Source organism: Jaculus jaculus, chromosome 1 (genome assembly GCF_020740685.1).
Source record: "Jaculus jaculus isolate mJacJac1 chromosome 1, mJacJac1.mat.Y.cur, whole genome shotgun sequence".
Classification (NCBI taxonomy): domain Eukaryota; kingdom Metazoa; phylum Chordata; class Mammalia; order Rodentia; family Dipodidae; genus Jaculus; species Jaculus jaculus.
The window spans coordinates 229674686-229700952 of record NC_059102.1 but is presented as its reverse complement, the minus strand read 5'-3'; the positions used below and the strand labels follow the sequence as shown (position 1 = coordinate 229700952).

Here is a 26267-nt window from a genome sequence, read left to right as displayed (position 1 = left end):
TGTGTGTGTGCCTCTCTCCTTCTCTCTCTCTCTCTCTCTCTCTCTCTCTTTCTCTCAAATATATATATTCATATATATATGTATGTATATATGAATATATATATATAGTATGAATGTGATATATATAATACACACACACACACACACACACATAAATTTACATTTTTGAGAGTGACAGAGAGAGAGAAAGAGGCAGAGAGAGAATGGGCACGCCAGGGCCTCCAGCCACTACAAACGAACTCCCAGACGCGTGCACCCCCTTGTGCATCTGGCTAACATGGGTCCTGGGGAATCGAGCCTTGAACCAGGGTCCTTAGGCTTCACAGGCAAGCGCTCAACCGCTAAGACATCTCTCCAGCCCTATATATATATGTTTGTTTGCTTTTCGAGATAGGGTCTCATACTAGTCCAGGCTGACTTGGAATTGACTATGTAGTTTCAGGGTGGCCTACGGCAATCCTCATACCTCTGCCTCCTGAGTGCTGGGATTAAAGGCATGTACCACCACACAACATGCCCAGCTTAAAAAATATTTTTTTTGATTTATTTTTTTGGGTTTTCAAGGTAGAGTCTCACTCTAGCCCAGGCTTACCTAGAATTCACTGTGTAATCTCAGGGTGGCCTCAAACTCTTAGCGATCCTCCTACTTCTACCTCTCAAGTGCTGGGATTAAAGGTGTGCACCACCATGCCCAGAAAATATATCTTTTTAATTAATTAATTTTTTATTTTTTTGGTTTTTCAAGGGAGGGTCTCACTCTAGCCCAGGCTGACCTGAAATTCACTATGGAGTCTCAGGGTGGCCTTAAACTCGTGGCGATCCTCCTACCTCTGCCTCCCAAGTGCTGGGATTAAAGGTGTGTGCCCACGCCTGGCTAATTAATTAATTTTTTTTTAATTTTTTATTTATTTATTTGAGAGCGACAGACACAGAGAGAAAGACAGATAGAGGGAGAGAGAGAGAATGGGCGCGCCAGGGCTTCCAGCCTCTGCAAACGAACTCCAGACGCGTGCGCCCCTTGTGCATCTGGCTAACGTGCGACCTGGGGAACCGAGCCTCGAACTGGGGTCCTTAGGCTTCACAGGCAAGCGCTTAACCGCTAAGCCATCTCTCCAGCCCTAATTAATTAATTTTTTATTAACACTTCCATGATTGTAAAAAATATCCCATGGTAATGCCCTCCCTCTCCTCCCCTCTTTTTTTATAAAGGCATTTAGTTTATTTCTTAAAAAATATTTTGCTAGAAAAGTTGAGTACTGTAATCTTATATGATCATAACATTTAATAAATTATCTTTCTGACCAACAGATACCATTTAAATGAATAACTTGTCTTAGGTTTGCTTCTGTAACACCCAAATACAAATTAGCACATCTCTGACAGTGTTCCCTAGGTCTTAGTTATCTCTGGCCAGGAGGCAGAGCCTAGCACACTAACAAAGTATATGCTTTGTAACTGGTCTCTAATATGATGAAGCAGAGTAGATAATCAGTATACTTAATTCATTATTTCTCACTTAAAGGTCCAGACACCCATTCAGATCCCACAATTCCACTTTCCCCTTTGAAACTCCATTCTCCATATCCCCTCCCCCTCTAAATCAGTCTCTTTTATTTTGATGTCATGATCTTTTCCTCCTATTATGATGGTCTTGTGTAGGTAGTGTCAGGCACTGTGAGGTCATAGATATCCAGGCCATTTTGTGTCTACGGGGAGCACATTGTAAGGAGTCCTACCCTTCCTTTGGCTCTTACATTCTTTCTGTCACCTCTTCTGCAATAGACCCTGAGCCTTGGAAGGTGTGATAGAGATATTGCAGTACTGAACACTCCTGTCACTTCTTTCCAGCACCATGATGCCTTCTGAGTCATTCTAAGGTCACTGCCATCTGAAAAGAGAAGCTTCTCTACCAAAAGTGAGAGTAGCATTAATATAAGGGTATGAATATTAAGAGAAGTGCTTACTGGGCAGTTTGATAAGCATAGTATATACATTTAGCCAGACAGCAACAGATATTACACCCCTAGGGCTCATGACTAGCCCTGTTTTAAGTTTTCAGTATCAGGGATGTATTCCCTCAATGGAGCGGGCCTCCAGTCCAATTAGAGGGTGGTTGGTTTCCTCCATAACAGACATGCCACTATTGCACCTGTTGGCTCATTTGGCCTTTTTGGCCAAAGGTAAGGCTTGCAGTGTCCACTGTTGAGTATCTTCATTGGTGATTTCTCTCTCTCCCATTGAACTACATGCAGAATGGCTTCTTCTAGCTTTCTGTCAGCTGGTCTACATGGAGGAGGTTATCAGCTCAGTTCCAGCAGGATTTCTCAGTGGCCTTGCAGCCCAAGTATGTGGAGTCTTCAGCAATAGGGTCTTACCATCCATTCCTGGTGGGAAACCAAGGGCCTCAGCAATGGCCTATAATGTTTTGGGGGCATCAGGGACCTCCCTGGCCAAGAACTCACTGGAAGGCATCCCATCCTGGCACTGAAAACTTTCTAGCAACAATCTATGGCTCCTGAGTGGTCCACTGTCCAGAAAAGTAGGTTTCCATATGATTTATTTATATCCTCTTAGACTTTGATTAGTCCTCCCTCTACTTTTCCTTCACTCAGTCTCTTCCCCTGACCTCACTTGGGTCTTTTTACCCCAGTTAATCTATTCTTCTACTTATATATATCTAATACCATCCTATTAAAGTACCCCCTCCCTTCCTTTCTCTTCCCTTTATATCTCTTTTCTAGCTTACTAGCCTTTGCTACTGAGTTTTCTTCCTACTCACACAGAAGTCCAGTCATCTGTAGCTAGGAGCATATGAGAGAGAACATGAACACATTTTCTGTGACAATCCAGTGATTTCACTAGAGGAGAGGGCAGCACCCTTGGCCTTCTTCCTCAGCCTCCTCACCCACAGTGGCCTTGCTGGTCATGAAAGATTTGGAAGTGGAAGTTAGTGCATCAGGAAAATCTCAGCTAATGAAACAGACATCTTGCCTCTATCAGGTTGATAGATTGGGCCTTTGGTCAGAAAGGGTCGCATAGTTGACCCTGTCTCTTCACTTTTCTTTCTTTTTTTATTTTTTTTAACATGTTTTGTGTCTTATTTTTACTTATTTAAGAGAGACAGGCAGATTTCATACACACACACATGCATACATACATACAGAGAGAGAGAGGGAGAGATTGCAGGGGAAAGGGGTGTGCCAGAGCCTCCAGCCATTGCAAATGAACTCCAGATGCATGCGCCACCTTGTGCATCTGGCTTACGTGGGTCCTGGGGACTCAAATCTGAGTCCTTTGGCTTTGCAGGAAAGCACTTTGACTGCTAAGCCATATGTCCAGCCCCTCTTCTTTTATGGTACAGGTTGTCATGTAGCCCGGGCTGGCCTCTAACTGTGAATTTGAGGATGACCTTGAACTCTTCATCCTCCTGCCTGCACATCCTGAGTGCATGGACTATAGATTTATACCACTATACCTGTTTTTTGTTAGTTTGTTTTTTTATGATGCTTGGGATCAAACTCAGAGCATTGAACATGCTAGGCAACAACTTTACTGACTGAACTGTATCACCCAGAACATTTTTAGAATTGGTTTCTTAAGACAGATGCTCACTGTAAGCCTAGGCTGGCCTCGCTCATGGCAATCTTCCACCTCGGCCTCCATAGGGACAAGCCACCATACCTGGCTCATAGTTAATGTTCTCCATAGCAGTTCACTTATAATTTCTCTTTCAGTAACTTTTTGGCTCATCTCTGTTACATCTTTAAGTCTGTGAATCCAAGTTTCTTTCTCTCTCTCTGTCTTCTTTTTTCCAGTAGCAGTTCTATGTTTGAGACTGGCCATAAATGCCCAATGCTAGACAGGATATTCTGCTGAGTGGGCACCCATTGAACAGAGCCTGGCCACTGGGCCTTATGCCATCTCTTTCTTTCTCTAGGCCTCTTTTGGAAGCTCACATGGCTACCACGGTTGTAGCAAGAAGGCCCTGGTCTTCTTGTTAAAGTTCCTGTCTGACCTCGTGCCCTGGGAAGACCCCCGGTACATGCAGGTAAGAAGCTACCAGCAGCAAGAGATTTCTGGGGCTGTCTGCTCATGAATTCCTCCACACAAAGGTCACCACTAGCCTCCTGCATATCACACTGAGCTGGGGTAGGCCTTTGCCATTCCCCAGGCAGTTCCTATGATGCCCAGCGTGGACTCACTGGGGGCAAGCACAGAGCATCCACACATCCGCCCCAGAGAGGAGAATGGGCTACAGCAGTGTGTAGTGCGGTGCCTGCCACACAGCCTCTGTGAAGGCTTTGGTGGCTCACACCTATAATCCCAGCAATTAGGAGACTGAGTTAGGAGAATCACTGTGAGATCAAGGCCAGTTTGGGTTACAAAGTAAGTTCCAGGTCAGTCTGGGCTAGAGTGAGACACTCACTACCTCAAAAAAAGGTATATTTCTTTTTAAAATATTTTTAATAGTTTATTTACAAGCAGAGAGAGAGAAGAGAGGCACAGAGAATGGGAATGTCAGGGCCTACAGCTGCTGCAAACAAACTCCAGGTACATGTGCCACTGTGCATCTGGCTTTAAGTGGGTACTGGGGAATTGAACTCAGGTCATTAGGCTTTGTAGGCAATCACTTTAACCAGTGAGTTGTCTCTTCTGCACAAGGTTTTTTGTTTTGTTTTTCAAGGTAGGGTCTCACTCTAGCTCAGGCTTACCTGAAATTCACTATGTAATCTCAGGGTGGCCTTGAACTCAACAGCGATTCTCCTACCTTTGTCTTGGTGTGGTGGTACATGCCTTTAATCTCAGCACTCAGGAGGCAGAGGTAGGAAGATTGCTGTGAGTTCGAGGTCAGCCTGGGCTAGAGTGAAACTCTACCTCAGGGGGAAAAAAAAATTCAGGCTGGAAGGAGGGCTTAGCAGTTAAGGCATATGCCCAGTTCGATTCTCCAGGACCCACATAAGCCAGATGCACAAGGGGACACACACATCTGAAGTTTGTTTGCAGTGGCTAGAGGCCCTGGCACACCCATTCTCTCTCTCTCTCAAATTAATAAATAAGTAAAATATATTAAAAAAAATTCTAGTAGCTGAGGAGATGGTTCAGTGGCTAAAGGTGCTTGCTTGCAAAGCCTGCTGGCCCAGCTTCTGTTCTCCAGTGCATGTACATGTATGTACAATTTGTTTACATCAACAGTAGACCCTGGCACACCCTTACTGTCTCTCACAAATAAGTAAACATTTTTAAAGATGAATAAAAAATGTCCTAAAGCCAGGCATGGTGACACATGCCTGCAATGTCAGTGCTTGGAGACAGAGGCAAGGGGAGTACCGCAAGGTCAAGGCCAACCTGTTTGACGCAGCAAGTTCCAGGCCAGCCCTGGCTGATTAGACCCTTTCTCAAAAAAAGTGGAAACCAGATTTGGCGGTACACTTCCATAATCCTTGCTTTCAAGAGGCTGAGACAGGAAGATCAGGAGTTCAAGGCCAGTCTGGGCTACACAGTGAGACTGTCTCAATCTTCCTTTCCTTCAGTATTTTTGTTCGCTTTGTTTTGCTTTAAACATGTATTTTCGAGCAGAGAGAGGAAATGGGCACACTACGGCCTCCTACCACTGCAAGCGAACTTCAGATGCATGTGCCACTTTGCATTTGGCTTTACATGAGTACTGGGGAATCGAATCTGGGTGATCAGGCTTTGCAAGCAAGTTCCTTTAACTGCGTCTGCACCCCACCCCCAGTTCTTAAGCTAGGCACAGCCATATACGCTTGTAGTCTTAGCTATGCAGGAGGCTGGGCATGAGAATCACTGGAGTCTAGATGTTAAGTCTAGCCTGGGAACCAGTGAAATCCAGTCTACACACACACACACACTCCCCTAGAAGAAACCTTGATGGCCTAGCTTTTATATTCATCGGATAATTCATACCATTATTTGTTCTGAACCTGGGTACTCATTCTCTATTTTCACTAAGAATCTTGCATTACATTTCAGAAAGGATGTATCAGCAGAATGACTGGTTTACGGCAGTCATCAAGGAAGCTGGTTCTGTCCTCCTGCCCCAAATGCTGGATTGTGCCCTGCTGTTTTTGTAGTCAAACAAGCTTGCACTGAAGAGCCCAAACATTTCTGAGTGTCTGAGTTTGAGGGATGTGGAGGCGGTCCTTTGCCCAGACTTCTTCCTGTGTCTTTGGCAAATTCTCCGTCTTCCTTTCTTTAGTACTTACATCTTGCTACCTGTGCATGGCAGCCCGGCTTTAGACTTCACCATCCTCCCCGTTCCTTACACCTGGTACCTGTGCTCACTTCCTGTAAACTCAACTCAGTGCTGAAGACACGAGGTGCCCTCTTCAAGTCCTGTCGTTTCCAGCGTCACAGACCTGGAGTCAGTGTGGACCACACTGGTCTGGGGTCACATTGTGTCCTTTGTCATTTTTGGCCAGGACCTGTGATTTGGAGTTGTTGTTATGCCCACAGGGTTCTATACCCCTGGTTTTCCTCTAACTCCTTTCTTGCCCTTAGTACCAATCCCAGTAGAATTCCCTCTTAATTTCCTACAAGTCATGAATCTCCTGTCTGCTAAGGGTTGTCTCTTGTCCTCATCTCTGTGCTCGTTTTGCGTGCACCGCAGTAGAAGAGGGGCGAGGCACTGGGATTGCTTGGGGTTGGACAGACGCGCCCCGTCCTCTGTTGTAGGTGCATATTCTCCACCCACCGCTGGTCCCAGACAAGTACCGCTCCCTCCTCATGGACTACGTCTCCTTGGCCAAGACACGGCTTGCTGACCTCAAGGCAAGTCTGATCTCTACTCTAGCCCTGCCTTGCAATAGCCAGTCCTGACTTTTTTCGTTCACATCTGTGTTCTGTTCTTCTGAAGGTTTCCCTGGAGAACATGGGACTCTACAAGACTTCTTCCTCCTCTGAGGACATTGCAGAGGTGACATTGCCGTGGGCTGTCCTGAACGAAGCCCTGGATCAAATCTTTGGCTTGAGCATTTTGATCCTCAAACTCTTGAACTTGGTTCTCCTCTGGTGAAGCTGGGGCCCAGTTCTCTGTGCCTGTGTCTGTACTGTCCCGCGGCTGCTGTGTTGGGCAGCCTGGCTGGGAGCAGTGGCTGTATACAGGGAGCTGTGCTGTGGTGGCTTCTCATTAGTTCTGTATATATGTGGTTGGTTTTTGGATATTTTCAGGATTTCATGTAATCCAGACTAGCTTTGAACTTCTAATCCTCCTGCCTCCAACTCCTAAATACTAGGATTACAGAAATTTTTCACCACGCTTGGCTTGGCCATTTCAGACTTTTTTGAAATCTCAAAACTTAATACCTGCCGGGCATGGCGGCACATGCCTTTAATCCCGACACTCAGGAAGCAGAGGTAGGGGGAACGCTATGAGTTTGAGATCACCCTGAGACTACATAGTGAATTCCAGGTCAGCCTGGGCTAGAGTGAGACCCTACCTTGGAGAAAGAAAAATCAATCAATAAATAAAAATCTAAAAGTCTCTGCTCCTTTCTGCCTGGAAGCCTTTGCTTCCACAGTGTCCTCCTGAGGGCGACAGAGAGGAGAAGCAGGGAAGGGGCTCACACCAGACCAGGGAGATAGGGAAATGGCCTGGCTTCTCAGGGCTGGGTTGTGCACAGGGACCCTTGTAGATCCAGGAAGCAGAAACTGGAGGACTCGTGTGAATGTTCCAGCTCCTCCTGTTATGTTGCCAATCTTACCTTCGTTCTCCTTCCCTCCCTATATGGAACCAGCCTCATAACCAAGCAATACAGGACGTGGAAAGGGCCATTGTGGTGTTTGAACACAAAGGGAGAATCCCAGAGCCTGTCATGGAGGCCAGGTAGGACTGGGTTGCTGGAGAGCAGTTGCCAGCTACAGCACATTCACGTGCTGTAGCATCTTCATCTGTGTAGTGGGGTTCCTCCCAGTTTGTTCCATGCTGATCTCAGAGCACATGGAGATGGGGTGGGAGGCATCACATGTTCTTATAAGAAATAAGTAAGGTTGTAGGTGTCAAATCAAAGATGAGGTCTTGGGAAAAAAAATAAATAAAAGATGAGGTCTCAGGCTGGAGAGGTGGCTCAGCAGTTAAAGGCATTTGCTTGCAAAACCTGGCAGCCCAGATTTGAATCCCCACTACCCAAGTAAAGACTGTTGGAGTTTGTTTGCAGTGGCAGAAGGCCTTGGCATGCCCCCCCCCCATGCTTGCAAATAAATAATAATTTTTTTTTAAGCTGGGCATGGTTGCACATGCCTTTAATCCCAGCACTTGGGAGGCAGAGGTAGGAGGGTCGCCGTGAGTTCAAGGCCACCCTGAGACTACATAGTGAATTCCAGGTCAGCCTGGGCTAGAGTGAGGCCCTACCTTGAAAAATGAAAAAAAAATAAATTTTTTAAAATTATTTAAAAAAATAGGTGAGGTCTGAATGTGCAGAGCGAGGGCAGGTTAGTCTACTTCTGTGACAGCATTTGGCGTCCTCCCTCAGGGAAACAGCTGATGGTACTATGTTGGGAGCAGTGTAGGAAGGGAAGATGGTGGGCCCACAGTGTAGCAGCAGGGATTTTCAGTTAGTGCTTTCTTCATGACCAGCATGGGGGATTGATAGCAGAACTTTATTGAATTCCATGTGCTCTAAGAATAGCTTGAATTCTGGTTGACACCAGTGTTGGTGAACTGAGCTCAGTTCATGGACCTTGGAGAATAGCTCAGAGGAGCCCCAGAGCGACTCGCATAGCATCAAATTACCCTGGTCTCCATGACCAGACCTGGGAGAGTCAAATAGGGCCTGTCACTGAGTGAATGGTTGCTGTTTACAAAGACTACAAAAAAGACCTAGAGACATAATTAAACATCCAAGCCTAGCTTGTCCTCGTGGTTCATGTTTGTAATCCTCGCCCTTGGGAAGGGGAGGCCGAAATTCAAGGTTATCCTTGGCTACATAGCAAGTTTGAGACCAGTCTGAGCTACAAGAGACCCTGTCTCAAACAAACCAAAACAAACAAAAACCCCAGAGGCGTGTTATGAGAGCTGTCCCTCTAGGTCAGTGACTGTTCATGGGAGGTGCCTTTTTTTTTTTTCCTGTGTTCATTACAGTGTTGTCTGCTTCTCTGTGTCACAGCATCTTCAGGAGGCCCTACTACCTGTCACACTTCCTTCCTGCCCTGCTCACTCCACGAGTGGTGAGTTTGCAGGTTTGAAGCCTACGGCCACCTCTGGGAAGCAAGGACATTCCTTGTCTGCTCTCCACATGCCAGTTCTTTTCACAGCTCCCGGTGGTCCCTGACTCCCGAATGGCTTTTATAGAGACTCTGAAGAGGTAAGGGCTTCGGAAGGCCTGCTCTGCCTGGTTGGGTTTCGCAGTTCTTTTGCAGAAAAATTTACCATACACGTTTTATTTATAAAATAAATATTGGTTCCAGTTGGGTTCGTTGGTTAGGACTTAAAAAAAAAAATTGGGGGGCCAGGCATGGTGGAGCACATCTTTAATCCCAGCACTTGGGAGACAGAGTTAGGAGGATCACCCTGAGTTCAAGACCATCCTGGGACTACATAGTGAATTCTAGGTCAGCCTGGACTACAGCAAAACTCTACCTCAAAAGAAACAAAAAAAACAAACAAACAAAATTTGGTTCTGACTATCAGTACACATTTACTTCAGGGAGCTTTGGGATTGTTGGTCCAGGAGCTTGAGTTAGTAATGTTTCAGAACATGACCATGACAGAAGACAAATCTAGGTAAAGAGGGAGAGTAAAGACCCCTGACAAAGCTTCACATGTCAAGACTCAGGATAACCTGAATGGTTGTGTCTGGAGAATAAAGACTCACTCCAGCTGCCCATGCTGTAGCCTCCAGCCACAGCAGCAGTGGATCTGAAATGTCTTCCTTCCTGAGAGAAGTAGGGAACTGTCTAATTGATGAATTCCAGGCCTTTTTTTCAAGAAGAGGTAGATCTAAACCGTGCGTGATGACTCATGCCTTTAATCTCACTACTTGTGAGGCTAAGGTAGGAGGATCTCCATGAGTTCAAAGCCAACCTGAACGACTGAGTTCCAAGTCAGCTTTGGCTAGAGTGAGACCCACCTTAAATAAAGAGGTAGACAGTATATAAGGAATGTTACCCAAGGTTGTCCTCTGGCTTCCACATGCACACACATACATGTGGACACCCCTCCACACCCCCTCTCCTGCATAAAGTAGCACTGAAAATGTACACAGAAGGCCAACATGGAGAGTTCAGCACAAACTATGACAAACAGGCTGTGAGGTCACCTCAGAGTGCTCTGCCATCAGAGGTTGGCAAAATACAAACAGAAGAGTGAGAGCATGGATGTGCTCTGACTCGAAGACCAGCACTACAGAGAAGAGACATCTTGCAGACCACCACATGCCAGCTACATATTTTGTTGTTCTGGGGTGTTTGTTTGTTTGTTTGTTTGTTTTTGAGGTAGGGTCTCACTGTAGCTCAGGCTGACCTGGAAATCTCTATGTAGTCTCAGGGTGGCCTCTAACTCACAGTGATCCTCCTACCTCTGCCTCCCAATTGTTGGGATTTAAGGCGTGCGCCACTACACCTAGTCCCGTGTACACATTTATAATGATGTCGATTACATTGAGAGTTAATTTTTTATCATCAGTCATTATTAATACATACTGTGTTTTAAAACAAAGTACCACTAAAACTGCATAAGCTTTTTATTTTTTAATTTTTCTTATGAGACAAATTTAGAATAAAATAAAATAAAATCCCACAATGACTGCATAAGCTTTTTAAATCTTACATATGATTCCTTGTGAAGCCAAGTTGACTGAGGGTGTAGTGCAGTGGCAATGCCCAAGGGGTTCAGTCCCCAGCACTGCAAAAGTTAATAAATAAGCCAAGACAATATGTTATACAGTGCTGTGTAGCTTATTTACATTTGATGCCTATCTCCTGTGATAGTTTTAGAATCACAGACCTGAGAATGGTCATGGTTGACTTGGATATTGCTTTCTTCTGATCCAGAGCGAATAAGATTCCCTCGTCCCTGTACAGTGTCTACAGTCAAGCCTGCGCCACCGCCAAGGAGAAGCAATGTGACAGTAAGGCTCACGGCCACCTTTGGTTCCTATGCTCTCTGTTTCTCATGTGGGCCTCTTGCCCAAGGCCTGCAGCAGTGCCTCTGTGGTCCAGTCATGCTCACTCAAGCCTGGACTAGCTGGGGCTTTGGCACCAGCCCAGCCATGGCACCTGGGGAGGAAACAAGACATTGGCAACTCCTAGGCTCTTTGTCCTGGAGGCCCTGACCTCACCTCACGTCACAGCTTCTAGCAAGCATTGGGGTAGAGAAGCCCACCGCGTTCCTTGTCATGTTGACTGTGGTGTAGTGTAGCTGTATTCAGCCATTTTCTGACTGCTTGGACAGTCCAGTGGACAGACCTCCCCAGTTCTGGGAAACAGATGAGTGAGACACTGGTACTTGGACAGCCCTGCAGAGTGCAGTGGCATGTCCTCACAGATCCTTTCTTCAGCAGTAAGAGATGCCATGAAGACCAGTCTAGTTTGCTTTATATGTTTGTTTGTTTGTTTTCTTTTCTTTTCTTTTTCAGTATTTTGAGCAGGGTCTCACTCTAACCCAAGCTACTTCAGCCTCCCAAGTACTGGGATTAAAGATATTAGCCACCATGCCTAGATATTAATGTATATTAGTTAAGAAAAATTACGGTTTCTTTATAAATGTGTTTATTTGAGAGAGCAAGACAAGGAGGTAGAAGAGAGAGAAAGAATGGGTGCACCAGGGCCTCTAGCCACTGCAAACGAACTCCAGACGCATATGCCACCTTGTCACCTTGTGCATCTGGCCTGTGTGGATAGTGGGGAGTTGAACCTGGGTCCTTAGGCTTCACAGGCAAGTGCCTTAACCACTAAGCCATCTCTTAAGCCCCAGATCACGGGTTTTGTGATGACACTTTCATACATGTATGTACTTTGATCTTGTCACTCCTAATTGCCCTCTCTTTTCTGCCCTTATGATCCCCTTCCTCTTCTCAAATAGTACCTCCTCTGCTATAATGTCTTTTTGTTGTTGTTTTGTGGACCAAGGTCTCTTTGTCACTACAAGCAAAAGCCAGGCACTTGTGCCACTTTTTGCATCCAGCTTTATGTGGTTGACTTGGAAATTGAATCTAGACCTGCAGGCTTTTCAAACAAGCACCTTTAATGTTGAACCATCTCCCTGACACCTTAGGTGATTTTTTTGTTTGTTGAAATATATATTTATTTTGAACAAACTCTAGATGCATGTGCCACCTTGTGCATCTGACTTACATGGGTTCTGGGGAATCAAACCTGGGTCCTTTGGCTTGGGATGCAAGCACCTTTAACTGCTGAGCCATTTCTCCAGCCCTTTATTTTTTTCGGTCTCTTATTTTGATGTCATGATCTTTTCCTCCTATTATGATGGTCTTGTGTAGGTAGTTTCAGGCACTGTGAGGTCATGGATAGCCAGGCTATCTTGTGTCTGGAGGAGCACGTTGTAAGGAGTCCTACCCTTCCTTTGGCTCTTACATTCTTTCTGCCACCTCTTCCATAATAGACCCTGAGCCTTGGGAGGTGTGATAGAGATAAGCCTTTGTTTTTTATTTCAGCTTTATTCATACATATTCATTGTTCAAAATAAAGGGTTTCATTATACTATTTGCATACATGTACTTCTTTTGAGATTTGCCTGTTCAATATTGTAATATTATTGATTGGATGGCTTATTATTTTGGTATGTAATTACTTGAGTTCTTTATATATTCTAGATATAAGCCTCATAGCCCATGAATAACCATTTTTCTTTAACTTGTTTGTAAATGTTTTAAACAAATTTTAAAGATATTTTGTTTAGTTGCAAGGGAAGAGAGAGAATGGACGCACCAGGGCCTCTAACTATTGTAAACAAACTCCAGATGCATGTGCTACTTTGTGCATTGGGTTTTATGTGGGTACTGGGAAATCGAACCCAGGTCCTTAGGCTTTACAGGCAAGCACCTGAGCCATCTCTCTAGGCCTTAAACAGGTTTGTGGGGTTTTTTTTTTGTTTTGTTTGTTTTTGTTTTGCCTTAAACAATTTTTATGTGTTGCTTAGGTTTGAACCCAGGACCAGGCACATGCTCTACCAATGAGCCACACTTCCAGTTCTCATGTTTCCTTTTTTTTTTTTTTTTTTTTTTGTGGTGTTTCGAGGTAGGGTCTCACTCTAGCCCAGGCAGAACTGGAATTCACTATGTAGTCTCAGGATGGCTTTGAACTTACAGTGATCCTTCTACCTCTGCCTCATGAGTGCTAGAACTAAAGGCATGAACACCACATCTGGTTTCCATTTTTACATAATATTTTTATTTTATTTATTTGCAAGCAGAGAGAGATAGAGGAGAAAGAGAAAGAATGAGAATGGCTGCTCCAGGACTTCCAGACACTGGAAGCAAACTCCTCCAGATGATGCATGCACCACTCTGTGCATCTGGCTTTACATGGATACTGAGGAATCAAACTTGGGTCATTGGGCTTTGAAGACAAGCTCCTTAACCACTAAGCCATCTCTCCAGCCCACTGTTTCCATTTAAAATATATATATTATTTATTTATTTGAAAGAAAGAGGGAAAGAGAGAAGGGGCATGCCAGGGCCTCCAGCCACTGCAGACAAACTACAGGCTTGTGTGACCACTTGTGTATCTGGCTTATGAGGGTCCTGGGGAATCAAACCTGAGTTCTTAGGCTTCACAGGCAAATGCCTTAACTGCTAAGCCATCTAAACCTGCTTCCATCTTTTATATGGCTTGTAGCATCCAGCCTCAGAGAGACCTCCCAGAGCCCATGTCTAGCACTCACAGAAAGCAGTGTGCATCAGTGTTTCCTCAGTTGTGTAAGGTTTTCCTGTTGTAATGAAGAATCCCATTGAAAGTAGTCTAACTGTTATAATTGCCCATCCCTGGTTCATATGCCATCCCAGGAACAAGGACAGAACCCACCTGTGCTGAAGGGCCCCTAGGACCACTCACAGCTGCACTTGAAGAGCTCCGAGCTTTAATGACAGACCCCACCCAGTATGATGGTAAGGACAGTGCTGGCCATGGGGGAGGTGTGTGCCATGTGTGCATGTGTGGAGCCATAGTGACAGAGGCTGCTCTGTCTTCCTTGCAGTCCAGTATCTGGCTGTGGAACTTGCCCTCAGCCATAGGTGGGTGTTAAGGTCTTACTACATTGTTAGCAGCCTGGGCAGGAGGTGTAACTTTTGCTGCTTGGCATCTCAGTAAGACAGATGGTAGAGAGTGAAGTTAGGAAATGCTGTTTCTTTCTCACTGAGTAGTTACAGCATTAAGACCTAACTTAAGTGCCCCTGCTCCTTGATGCTGAGTGCACAGCATCCTTTTTAAGAATATTTTTACCTATTTATTTATTGGAGAGAGCTGGGGGGGGGGGGCGTCAGGCAAATAGAGAGAATAGGTGCATCAGGGCCTACAGCCACTGCAAATGAACTCCAGATGCATGTGCCACCTTGTGCATCTCGCTTACTCGGGTCCTGGGGAAATTGAACCCAAGTTCTTAGGCTTCTCAGGCAAGCACCTTGATGGCTTGTCTGTCCAGCTCCACAGCATCCTTTTGTGGGGCTCCAAAACACATTGTTACGTGGTCCATGACAAAAAAATAATTTAGGGTACTTCCAGGTTTTTATTTTTTATTTTATTTATTATTATTATTATTATTATTATTATTATTATTATTATTATTTGGTTTTTTGAGGTAGGGTCTCACTCTAGCCCAGGCTGACCTGGAACTCACTGTGTATTCTCAAGGTGGCCCTGAACTCACATTGATCCTCCTGCCTCTGCCTCCCAAGTGTTTGAATTAAAGGTGTGAGCCACCACACCTGGCTACTTCCAGATTTTTATTATGATGCATGCACCATCTAAATAAATATTTTGCATGTGTACTGAGTGTGTTAGTCTCTTTTTCATTGCTAATTTAAATCCAAATGAGCCAGGCATGGTGGCACACACCTTTAATCCCATCACTCAGGAGGCAGAGGTAGGAGGGCCACTGTGAGTTTGATACCAGCCTGGGACTACAGAATTAGTTCCAGGTCAGCCTGGGCTCAAGTATGACCATACTTTGAGAAGACAAAAAAAAAAAAAAAAAAATCCCTAGGTGACTACTCACATCTACAACAAAATCTATTATTACTATGGATTCACTTTTTAAAAATAATATGTTTTTAATTATTTATTTGAGAGAGAGAGAGAGCATGGGCACGCCAGGGCTTCCAATCACTGCAAACGAACTCCAGATGCATATACCACCTTGTGCATCTGGCTAATGTGGGTCCTGGGGAATCAAACCGGGGTCCTTAGGCTTCGCAGGCAAACATGTTAACCACTAAGCCATCCCTCCAGCCCTGGATTCACTTTTACATAAGCCAAGACAGTCTCACAGTGAAACCCTAGCAAGTTTCTATAGTGCCGCTGTTTGACGGGGCTTCAGGCCCTTGTACACCACCCTGCCTCAGGCCAAGTACACAGGTGTCAAAGCACAGCCTCTCAGAGTCTGCTTGTGCAAAATGTGTTGTGTTTGAGTGTGTGTGTGCGCGCGCGCGCAACTCTCTCTCTCTCTCTCTCTCTCTCTCTCTCTCTCTCTCTCTCTCTACCCATCTTTTTACATGGGTTCTAAGGAGTTGAACCTGGTGGTCCCCAGCCACAGAGACCCTCATGCTTAAGCAGCAGGCTGCCTAACCACTGAGCCATGTGTTTGGCTTTGTTATGTACATGTATGTGTATACCAGGCTCTTGCTGTGTTGCCACAATTGGCCTTGAGCTCCAGGTTCAAATGATCCTCCTGCCTCAGCCTCCCAAGTGCTAGCATTCCAGGTATGCACCATCACATCCAGCTCAGAATGTCATACTTGAAGGGCTTAAGTGTTCCAGTGCATAAGCAAAAATCTGATGAGTGTCAGGGCAGCCAGGACAAAGCAACAAAGAGGTTTCCACACTTGAGCAGTGGAAGCCTGTGCGTTGACCCTGGTATCGGATCGGGAGGCTTTGTGCTCAGACCGATGTTACAGGCATGGAGAGTTAGTTAGCGTGGGTTCCTGACAGTGCATGGCTGTGTCAGCCTCTCGGCTCATCCAGAAGGAGCCCAGGCCTGGTGCTCAGTGTTATGTGTTATCACCTGCAACGTGAATAAAACTTGTTTTCAATCCCTGCTTGGGGACATAAGCAACAAAGGATTTGTGGGGGTGTCACACTTGCAGGAGGCTAGGGCTGCTGCAGGGTAGCCCCTCTGCCCTCCACGCAGAGTAGGTTCCCTGCCAGGGTGTCATCGCCAGTGGCTGACGCTACGTGGTGTCTCGCAAGGCCCATCGGCACTTCCAGGTGTTGCTCCTTCCCACATTTGCTGTCTTATCTAACTGGTCCCTTTCTTTGTAGTTATATCTGCTCAGGTGGCCGTGATTTCTGAAAGACTGGGTGCTGCTTTGGGTCGCAGTAAGGATGACAGCAGCCTAGAGAGATTGAAGATTCGGCTCAACATCCTTGCTCCCAGACTCGAGGGGCAGGACCAGGTGGTATGTGGGGAAACCTTGGAATCAGCTGCAGGACTAGTTCCAGGCCAGAATTGGCCAGCCCTCGTTGGTTTATTTGTGTGCCAAGAGCTGTTTACACTTTAAAATTTTTTAAATTTATTTTTTGCTATTTATTTGCAAGCACAGAGATAGAAAAGAGACAGGTAGAGAGAATGGGGCACACCCAGGCCTCCAGCCACTGCAAACGAACTCCAGATGCATGTGCCCTTTAAATGCATCTTGCTTTAAGTGGTTACTGGGGAATCAAACCTGGATTGTTAAGATTTGCAGGCAAGCACCTTAACTACTGAGCCATCTCTCTAGCTCCAAGATTTATTTATTTATTTGAATTTTTCAAGGCAGGGTCTCACTGTAGCCAAGGTTGACCTAGAACTCACTCCATAGTCACAGGCTGGCCTCGAACTCACAGCAATCCTCCTACATCAGTCTCCAAAGTGCTAAGAGTAAGGAATGTGCCACCACACCCAGCAGTTTTATTTATTTACTTATTTAATAAGATTTTATTTATTGATTAGAGAGAGAGAGAATGGGCACACCAGGGCCTCTAGCTACTGCAAACGAACTCGAGAGGCATGTGTCACCATGTGCATATAGCTTACCTGGAACCTGGAGGATTGAACCTGGGTCCTTAGGCTTCGCAGGCATGCACCTTAACCGCTAAGCCAGCTCTCCAGCCCTTATTTATTTTTTTGTTAGAACTTCATGTAGCCCAGGCTGGTCTCAAACTTCCTATATAGCTGAGACAAGTTTTAAACTCTCGATCTTCTTGCTTCCATCTCCCACATGCTAGATTATAGGTGTGTGTGTGTGCCACAATGCCTGCCTTGTTTTTGCATTTCATTTTTTAAAAAACTTTATTTTTATTTATTTATTTGAGAGAGAGAGAGGGAGAGATAGAATGGGCATGCTAGGGCCTCCAGCCACTGCAAACGAACTCCGGATGCATGCACCCTCTTGTGCATCTGGCTTATGTCGGTCCTGGGGAATCAAACCAAGGTCCTTTGGCTTTGCAGGCAAACACATTAACCGCTAACCTATCTCTCCAGCCCTTGTTTTTGCATTTTAAAGAAGCCTGTGCTTTTGTCCCTAAATCCTAAAGCATTTCCTCTTTGATCCTTTACAATCAAGCTTTGCTGTCCCACTTGGCACTAATTTCAAGTTTCTAGGTTGTGTGATGACCCTTGTCCTGATGGAGTATGGGGAGTTGCACCAATTTACACTTATAATGTTCTTTATTATAATTTTATTATTACTAATTTTGGGGTTGGGGTTTGAGGTAGGGTCTCATTCTAGCCCAGCCTGACCTAGAAATCACTGTCTAATTCCAGGCTGGTCTCCAACTCACAGTGATCCTCCTACCTCTGCTTCCCAAGTGCTGGGGTTAAGGCATGTGCCACCTCACCTGGCTAATTTTATTACTTTATTATAAAATAATGTTTACTTATTCATAAGCAGAGAGAGAGAATGAGAATGGGCATAGCAGGGTCTAAGAATGCCACTGCAGACAAACTCCAAATATATGCACCACTTTGTGCATCTGGCTTTATATAGGTACTGGGGAATCAAACCCAGGCTGTCTAGCTTTACAAGCAAGTGTCTTTAACTGCTGAGCCTTCTCCCCAGCCTTATAACGTCCGTTCTCACTACAGCAGCCTGAGTTGCAGTCCTGTTTGCACAGATCTTCCTACTGCTCTCAGGCATGGGAGGCCCCAGCCTTGTGGTGATGTGTCTCTTTCCAGGTTGTGGATCTCCTGCTCAAAGCCTTCTGTCAGAATCTGATGGCAGCCTCCAGCTTTGTGCCTCCAGAGAGGTAAAGTTGACCTCCAGCTGTCCTGGGGCACTGAGACCATGGTCTAGGCAGCATGAGCTCAGTTCCCAGGACATACATCCAGGCTGAGCTTTGCCAAATGGGCACCCCATGGGAGATTGATGGTCTGTGTTAGAGATGGGCACTGTTGGGAACACCCAGGCCCTTTTGTAGTTCCCCCCCCCCCCCATGCCTAGATTGATCATGGGAGGGACATGGCTGGCTAGTGACTTGTTTCTTGTCTGTGCAGGCAGAGTCCCTGGGCTGCTCTCTTTGTTAGGACCCTGTGTGGACACATGCTGTTCCCTGCAGTACTTGCCCGCCTCTGCCAGCTACTCCGTCACCAGGTAGCCATACCTCAGAGCTGCTGTGAGCCAGGCTGCTGCTGCCTTCTGCTTCTCAGTGCCTGGAGTTTTCTGGCTGGATAATGGGCTGCCATCAACTTTACCACCTCCTGTTGTCTTCTTTCAGGGCCCAAACCTGAGTACCCCACATATACTGGGATTGGCTGCTCTGGCTGTCCACCTTGGCGAGTCTAGATCCATGCTCCCAGAGGTGGATCTGAGTCCTCCTGCCCCCACCGGCAGCTGTCCTATCCCCAAGTTCCTGAACAGCCTGTTGTCCTGCTGCACCAGGGAGTCCTTGCTCTTCTCCATGAAGTGAGTCACCCCTGAGTTCCTCAGCCACTGTTTTGCCTCTCATAATAAATGTAATAAATGTCAGCTGATAAAATGAAAATCCAGGGCCAGGGTATAGTCAGTGGTAGAGTGTGTGCTTGGCATGTATGCGGTCCTGAATCAATCCCTAGCACCAAAAGAAAAAGAAAGGGAAGAGAGGGAAGGGAGGGGAGAGGTTGGGAAGAAAGGGAAGGGGAGACAGATATGCAGAAAATCAGATCAGCCACCTGAAAGTCATTTCTTAGCAGTCTAAGATGTTTCCTTCCAGAATTTTATTTAATAGGGTTTTATTTATTTGTTTTTATTTTAGAGAGAGAGAGAGAGATGTCCCAGGAGAGATAGAGAATTGGCACACCAGGGCCTCAGCCACTGCAATCAAACTCCAGATGCTTGTGCCACCTAGTGGACATGTATAGCCTTGTGCTTGCCTCACCTTTGTGCATCTGGCTAATATGGGATCTGGGGAGTAGAACATGGGTCCTTAGGCTTCGCAGGCAAGCACCTTAACCACTAAGTGATCTCTCCAGCCCTTAATAGTTCTTTTGTTGTTATTTTTTTGAGGTAGAGTCTCACTCTAGTCCAGGCGACCTGAAATTCATTATGTAATCTCAGGGTGGCCCTGAATTCACAGCAATCCTCCTACCTCTGCCTCCAGAGTGCTGGGATTAAAGGTGTGTGCCACCACGCCCAGTCTTAATAGGTTTGTTTCTTGGCTTATAAAAAATGGTCATTCTATTTTAGAGAACTGCTGAAGTCAAGACTATTACTAACATTAACACCAGATTGTCAGTGTCTTTCCACATCAGTACGCTACTCTTGGTAGTCATGGTGAGAGTTGCCTGGCTGTCTTGGGGTCCTCCAGCTGGTGGTAGGAACAGTTCCTTCCAGTTAGGTTTCTGGGTTTCCCTGTGGCAATTCTATAAAAGAGAATCCTATTTCTGTTGAGACTACGCTCAGAGCAAGGTCACTTGTGGAAGCTAGAAACACATTGTTCTTCCTGTCCATGCTATCACGCACCTCCCAGGCACCCGTGGAGCATCTCGTGTGTCAGGTCTGCTCCAGGAAGCCCTCTCCTCAGGATAGTTGGGAGGAAGCATGGAGTGCTGGCTGTGGCCAGTGCTGAAAGGGAGTTAGGCATCTGTGTGTCCGTGTGTGGGGGAGTGGTCTGCATGCTGAGTAGGAGGGAAGCTCTGGGTACTTGGCAGAGGGTCAAAAGGTCCTTAAACTTGGAGACTTAGGGGCTGTGTGGCTGTTATGCTTTAGCAAGGACCAGGAGCCTGGTGGGAGCTAATCAGTAGAGAAATAAGGGAAGGCATAAGAAGTGTAGGCAACAGGAGAGGAGTGGAGAGAGGCTGCACCCTTCAGCAGAGCAGGGTGTGCGGAAGGAGCCTTCGTGTCGTTAGAACACAGAGACTCGGCATTCAATACCAGTCAGTCCCAGAGGGCCCACAGCACTCAGTACTCCACCTCAGGAGGCAGGGACCGTCAGGTGCCCAGTGAAAAGACACCAGCTACTGGGGGAGAGAATAAGCCATCTCCTCTTGCTGACATGAAGATGTATTGGGTGGAAAGAGAAAAATAATTGAACTCTGCTGCTGTTTAAGAGGGGAGACAGGCTGAAATATGCGTGTATCTCAGTAAGAAGAAACAGGACACTGGGTAACTGCTGCGGTTTCCTGGTGGGTACGACTCCTTTAGTCATCTGTACCTCATGGATCATTGACGTGCCATCGTCACCAAGGCTTACTTTTTATATAGCATTACCAGTTACTTCTTGGTGTGGGTTATCTCATTTTGTCCTTGGATGTTCGTGGGTACCTTGGGATGGGTGTGAAGGCTGACAAGGCATGGAGGGTGGTGCTACCTTGACACTGTCCTCACCTCAGTCTCCCTTCTCACTATTTCTTTGTCTCCTGGTCCTCATCTTTTCCTTCTGCACACATTGTCATAGCCAGTCACATCTCCTAAGAACAAAGCCACATACATGAAAGGCTGTGTTCTAAGGAACATTTACTGTCTACACAAACACTGTCTTCTCCTGAGACATACATACTAGTTCTGTGGACTTCCTTTCACATATCAATAGCACAGGTGATGCCAAGTGAGCTAGAAGTGTCTGTACCAATCTTTCCATTTGTGCCCCTTGTCAAGTGCACTGTCCCCTAGCTGATCTAAGAGCTGGGTTATGTACACTTCATTCCTTTTGTGTCCCAGCATGACTCTTCACATGTATATAGTAGACACATGTCCTTGCTCATGTGTGATGCTGTGTGTCTCTTGTGTCTGTCTGTAACGTGGACTTGAGCTCCTGAGACAGCAGCTCCTACTGAGACACTGAACTTGGAACCAAGGCTACACAATTTTTTTTTTTTCCTCTTCAATTAAGGAGCGTTGATTAGGCTATCCAGTTTAGAATGTACTAAATTCAGTTGTGTGCATTTCAAACTTACTTTTCCTTTATCCCTGCATTGTGTGAGTATTTTGTCTATTGTATTGTTTTCTATTTGCAGATTCTGTACAGCAGCAATTTCTTACTCTCTGTGCAAATTCTCTTCCCAGCCCCATGATACCTTGCACAGCTATTTATCTCCAGGCCTGGTCAAAAAGGTAGGTCTTCCAAGTTCTTGTTTTTCCATTTGAAGATCTCTGGCTTAATCAGCTTTTAGAAAAAGGATGAGGTATTTTGCTTCTTGGCATGGTGAGGGGAGAGGTGGAGACAGGAGAATCCCCAATAGTTTGTGGGCCAGATAGCCTGATATACATAAAGGCAAACAAGAGACCCTGCTTCAAACAAGGTAGCAGGCGAGGACTATCACATGAGTCCTGTGTTACACTTAAAAAATGCATACACTTAAAAAAAAAAAAAGAAGTATTGAAAGTAAGATGGGGACTGGAGAGATGGCTTAGCGGTTAAACACTTGCCTATGAAGCCTGAGGACCCCGGTTAGAGGCTCAATTCCCCAGGACCCACATAACAGATGCACAAGGTGGCACATGCATCTGGAGTTTGTTTGCAGTGGCTGGAGGCCCTCGTACCCATTCTCTCCCTCTCCCTCTCTTTCTCTATCTATTGCTGTCAAATAAATAAATAAAAATAAAAATAAATTAAAAAAAAAAAGTAAGACAGGTATGGTGGCGCACACCTTTAAATCCCAGCACTTGGGAGGCCGAGGTAGGAGGATAGCCATGAGTTTGAGGCCACCCTGAGACTACATAGTGAATTCCATGTCAGCCTTAGCTAGAATGAAATCCTACCTAGGGGGGGAAAAAAAAAGAATAAACAGAAGCTTTTGAAAGTCCAGACTCTAGAGCTCTATTCAGATAAATTAAATCAGAATTGGAAAATTCTGGAACTCTAGGCTGTACTTGTGCTTTGGAGGACCTTGCCTTTGGGACCTGGGTAGATATTTGAGACCCACCATGCTCCTGGGCAAAAACCAGGGCTCTTGACTAGCCAAGGGCTTGTTAAATAGGAGCAGAGAATCCTGTCTATCTCCCTCATAAGCAAAATCATGCCAGAATCCATCACTGCTAAGATCTTGCTAGCCCCATTGGCATCGTGTTGAGTGAAAATACTAGTTTAGGCCATGCTGGGAGACAGGCCTTGCACTGTTCCAAGGCTAGCCTGCACCAGCCCTGGGCGGCAGTGAGGATCTATCACTGTGCCTATGGGCATTGAGGCGCAGTGTACAGCCATGAGTGTCAGGGCCGCTCCAGGCTGCCCGGGAGAGCAGTGGATGAGGTCCTCAGGTGGTTGTAGTTCTTGGTGAGCTGTGTCCTTGTGAGCGTTTTCCTCTCTCAACGTGCACGTGTCGTTGTGTTTCAGTTTCAGTTCATAGTGTTCAGATTGTTCCCAGAGGCCCGAGCACCTTGCCCTCCAGAGGACACAGCTGGCCTCGCCTGGAGACCCTTGTACCTTCCTTCTGCAGACTGGCAGAGTGCTGCGTTCTCTTTGTGGAGACAGAGCAGCTTCCAAGAGCTGTTGAAGGAGACGGAGTTTCATGTAGGTCCTCATGTTCTCTACTATGTCACGTTTCCTGACTCCTGGAGGGAGTGGTCCTGTGTCTCCTGAGTGTGTGTGTGCTCGTGTGTGCGCGCACACACAAGCACACATGCGCACCGTCTCTTGACGGGCCAGAGTGGCACTGGGAAAGCAGCTACGCTAACCACTATACCACCAACGTCTTAAGAGCAACACTCGGATTGAAACCTTCACCGAGGTCATTGCAGCTCTAAGAAATGCTACAAAAGACCCTGCTGTGCTTTGGCCAGTTTCTCCCTTGTGCTGAGGTCTTAATATCTCTGTACTTCCCAACATTCACCTAGCCAAGAAGCATGGCACTACTCCTACCAACAGGCCTGGGTACTCACTGTCTCGCGTATTTTATTTGCTTGGCTTAGCTAGGAAAAAACATTTTGGGGCTGGCGAGATGGCTTAGCGGTTAAGGTGCTTGCCTGCGATGCCTAAGGACCCCGGTTCGAGGCTTGGTTCCCCAGGTCCCACGTTAGCCAGATGCACAAGGGGGCGCACGCGTCTGGAGTTCGTTTGCTGAGGCTGGAAGCCCTGGCGCGCCCATTCTTTCTCTCTCTCTCCCTCTATCTGTCTTTCTGTCTGTGTCTGTTGCTCTCAAATAAATAAATAAATAAATAAAAATTTGAAGCTGGTCTTGGTGGCACACACCTTTAATCCCAGCACTCAGGAGGCAGAGGTAGGAGGATCTCCTTGAACTGGAGACTACCCTCAGACTACATAGTGAATTCCAGGTCAGCGTAGGCTAGAGCAAGACCCTACCTCAAAAAACAAAAACAGACAAACAAGAAAACATTTTGACTTTTTTTTTCTTAATTTCATTTATTTGTGTGTATGTGTACACACATGCTCCAGGGTCTCTTGGTGTTGCAAACGAACACCAGTTACATACACTAGGAGTGTGTCTGGCTTATGTGGGTGCTGGGAAATTGAACCTAGTCCAGCAGCCTTTGCAAGCAAGCTCCTTTAACTGCTGATTCATCTCAGCCCCTTGACTGTTTCCTTATTGTATTTATTTTTGCAATCTATATCAGTTTACAAGGGTAGGTATGGCACTGTGTCCATTGTAAAGACAGGTGAAGCAGTGAGGCAAATAGAGAGAGGATGGATCCACCAGGGCTTCCAGCCACTGCAAACAAACTCCAGACGCATGAGCCACCTTGTGCCTCTGGCTTTATGTGGGTCGTGGGGAATCGAACCTTGGCTTTGTAGGCAAGCGCTTAATCACTAAGCCACCCCTCTAGCCTAAGTGTCACCAGGTCTTTAGAAGGCATTGTTATATCTTGGGGCAGTTGTAGTCTTGCTTCCCAGGTACTGGACCACATATATACTGCTGCCTGCCTTGGCCTTTGTCCAAGTAGCATGTGGAGGCTTTTTTTTTTTTTTAAGGTAGGGTCTCCCGAGTGCTGGGATTAAAGGTGTGCACAACCATGCCCAGTTTATGGAGGCATTTTCTATGACATACTTTATTTTTTTTGTTTTTTCAAGGTAGGGTCTTACTCTAGTTCAGGCTGACCTGGAATTCACTTTGGAGTCTCAGGGTGGGCTCAAATTCATATTGATCCTCCTACCTCCGCCTCCCAAGTGCTGGGATTAAAGACGTGCGCCACCGTGCCCGGTTCATACTTTTTTTATGCAAAGTGAAGTTTTAGATTGGGCCCCACTGATTTATAGAACTGCTGTAATGGTTGAAGAGATGGCTTACTGGTTAAGGCACTTGCCTGCAAAGCCAAGGACCTAGGTTCAATTCCCCAGCACCCATGTAAGCCCGATGAACAAGGGGGTGCATGTGTCTGGAGTTCGGTTGCAGCAGCTGAAGGCCCTGGTGTGCCCATTCTCTCTCTAGCTACCTTCCTCTCAAACTAAAAAAAAAAAAAAGAGCTGCTCTAAGAATTTTCAGAGATATAAACTGAGTCTGGAAAGATGGCTCAGTGGTTAAAGAACCTTGCTTGCAAAGTTTGGTGACCCAGGTTCAATTCTCCAGTACCTAGTTAAAACCAGACACACAATGTAGTACGTGTGTCTAGAGTTCTTTTGTAGTGGCAGGAAGCCCTGGTGTGTGTGTGTGCACACACACACACACACACACAATCTTTTTCTTTCTCAAATAAAATACTTTGTTTGTTTGTTTGTTTGTTTGTTTGAGGTAGGGTCTCACTCTAGCTCAGACTGACCTGGATTTCACTATGTAGGCTCAGGGTGGCCTTGAACTCATGGTGATCCTTCTACCTCTGCCTCCCAAGTGCTGGGATTAAAGGTGTGTACCACCATGACCAGCTTTAAATAAAAAAAGATATAAACTGCAAAAACAAACATCCAAACAGAGGGCCTGGGCAGACGGCTCAGTGGTTAAAGGCATTTGATTGCAAAACCTGACAGATGTAGGTTCAATGCCCCAGCCATCCACATATACCTGATAGGCATTTGACTGCAGTGAAGAGACATTGGTGCAACCATACACACCTGTAAGTAAGTAAATAAGTAAATGAAACTAATGGGCTAGGAATATAGCCCACTGGTAGAGTGCTTACTTAACATGTGAGGCTTCTAGGTTCAATACCCAGTACCAAATAGATCAGTAAAAAAAAAAAAACAAGATATAAGCTGCCATGAATATGGGTTTTTGGTTGTGTGGGTTTTTTTGTTGTTGGTTTTTCAAGGTAGGGTCTCACTCTAGCCCAAGCTGACCTAGAATTCACTATGGAGTCTCAGGGTAGCCTTGAACTCACAGTGATCCTCCTACCTCTGTCTCTAGTGGTGGGATTAAAGATGTGCATTAGCACACCCAGTGAATGGTTTTGTTTGTTTGTTTGCTTGTTTTTTGAGAGGGACAGAGTGAGCGCACCAGTCTCCAGCCACTGCAAACGAACTCCAGATGCATGGGCCCCCTTGTGCAGCTGGCTTACATGGGTCCCAGAGATTCGAACCGGGATCCTTTGGCTTTGCAGGCAAACATCCCAACCACTAATCTCTCCAGCCCCTTTTACCTTATTTATTTATTTATTTGGTTTTTCAAGGTAGAGTTTTACTCTAGTCCAGGCTGATCTGGAATTCACTATGTAGTCTCAGGGTGGCCTTGAACTCATGGCTATCCTCCTACCTCTGCCTCTCCAGTGCTGGGGTTAAAGGCATGCACCACCACACCCAGC

At 46.0% G+C, this 26267-nt stretch overlaps 1 protein-coding gene across 1 annotated transcript in view; it reads left to right on the top strand.

Moving 5' to 3' along the window:
* Fanca (FA complementation group A) overlaps positions 1-26267 on the top strand; it is a 53335-nt gene that overhangs the window by 13346 nt on the left and 13722 nt on the right. Inside the window, exons 13-26 of the mRNA XM_045156446.1 lie at positions 3938-4048; positions 6694-6789; positions 6875-6934; positions 7755-7843; positions 9123-9183; positions 9271-9320; positions 11008-11084; positions 13980-14081; positions 16450-16586; positions 18344-18414; positions 18662-18758; positions 18883-19070; positions 21599-21695; positions 22915-23091. Coding sequence (XP_045012381.1) covers positions 3938-4048; positions 6694-6789; positions 6875-6934; positions 7755-7843; positions 9123-9183; positions 9271-9320; positions 11008-11084; positions 13980-14081; positions 16450-16586; positions 18344-18414; positions 18662-18758; positions 18883-19070; positions 21599-21695; positions 22915-23091 — 1413 coding nt within the window. The remainder of the gene's footprint in view (positions 1-3937; positions 4049-6693; positions 6790-6874; positions 6935-7754; positions 7844-9122; positions 9184-9270; positions 9321-11007; positions 11085-13979; positions 14082-16449; positions 16587-18343; positions 18415-18661; positions 18759-18882; positions 19071-21598; positions 21696-22914; positions 23092-26267) is intronic.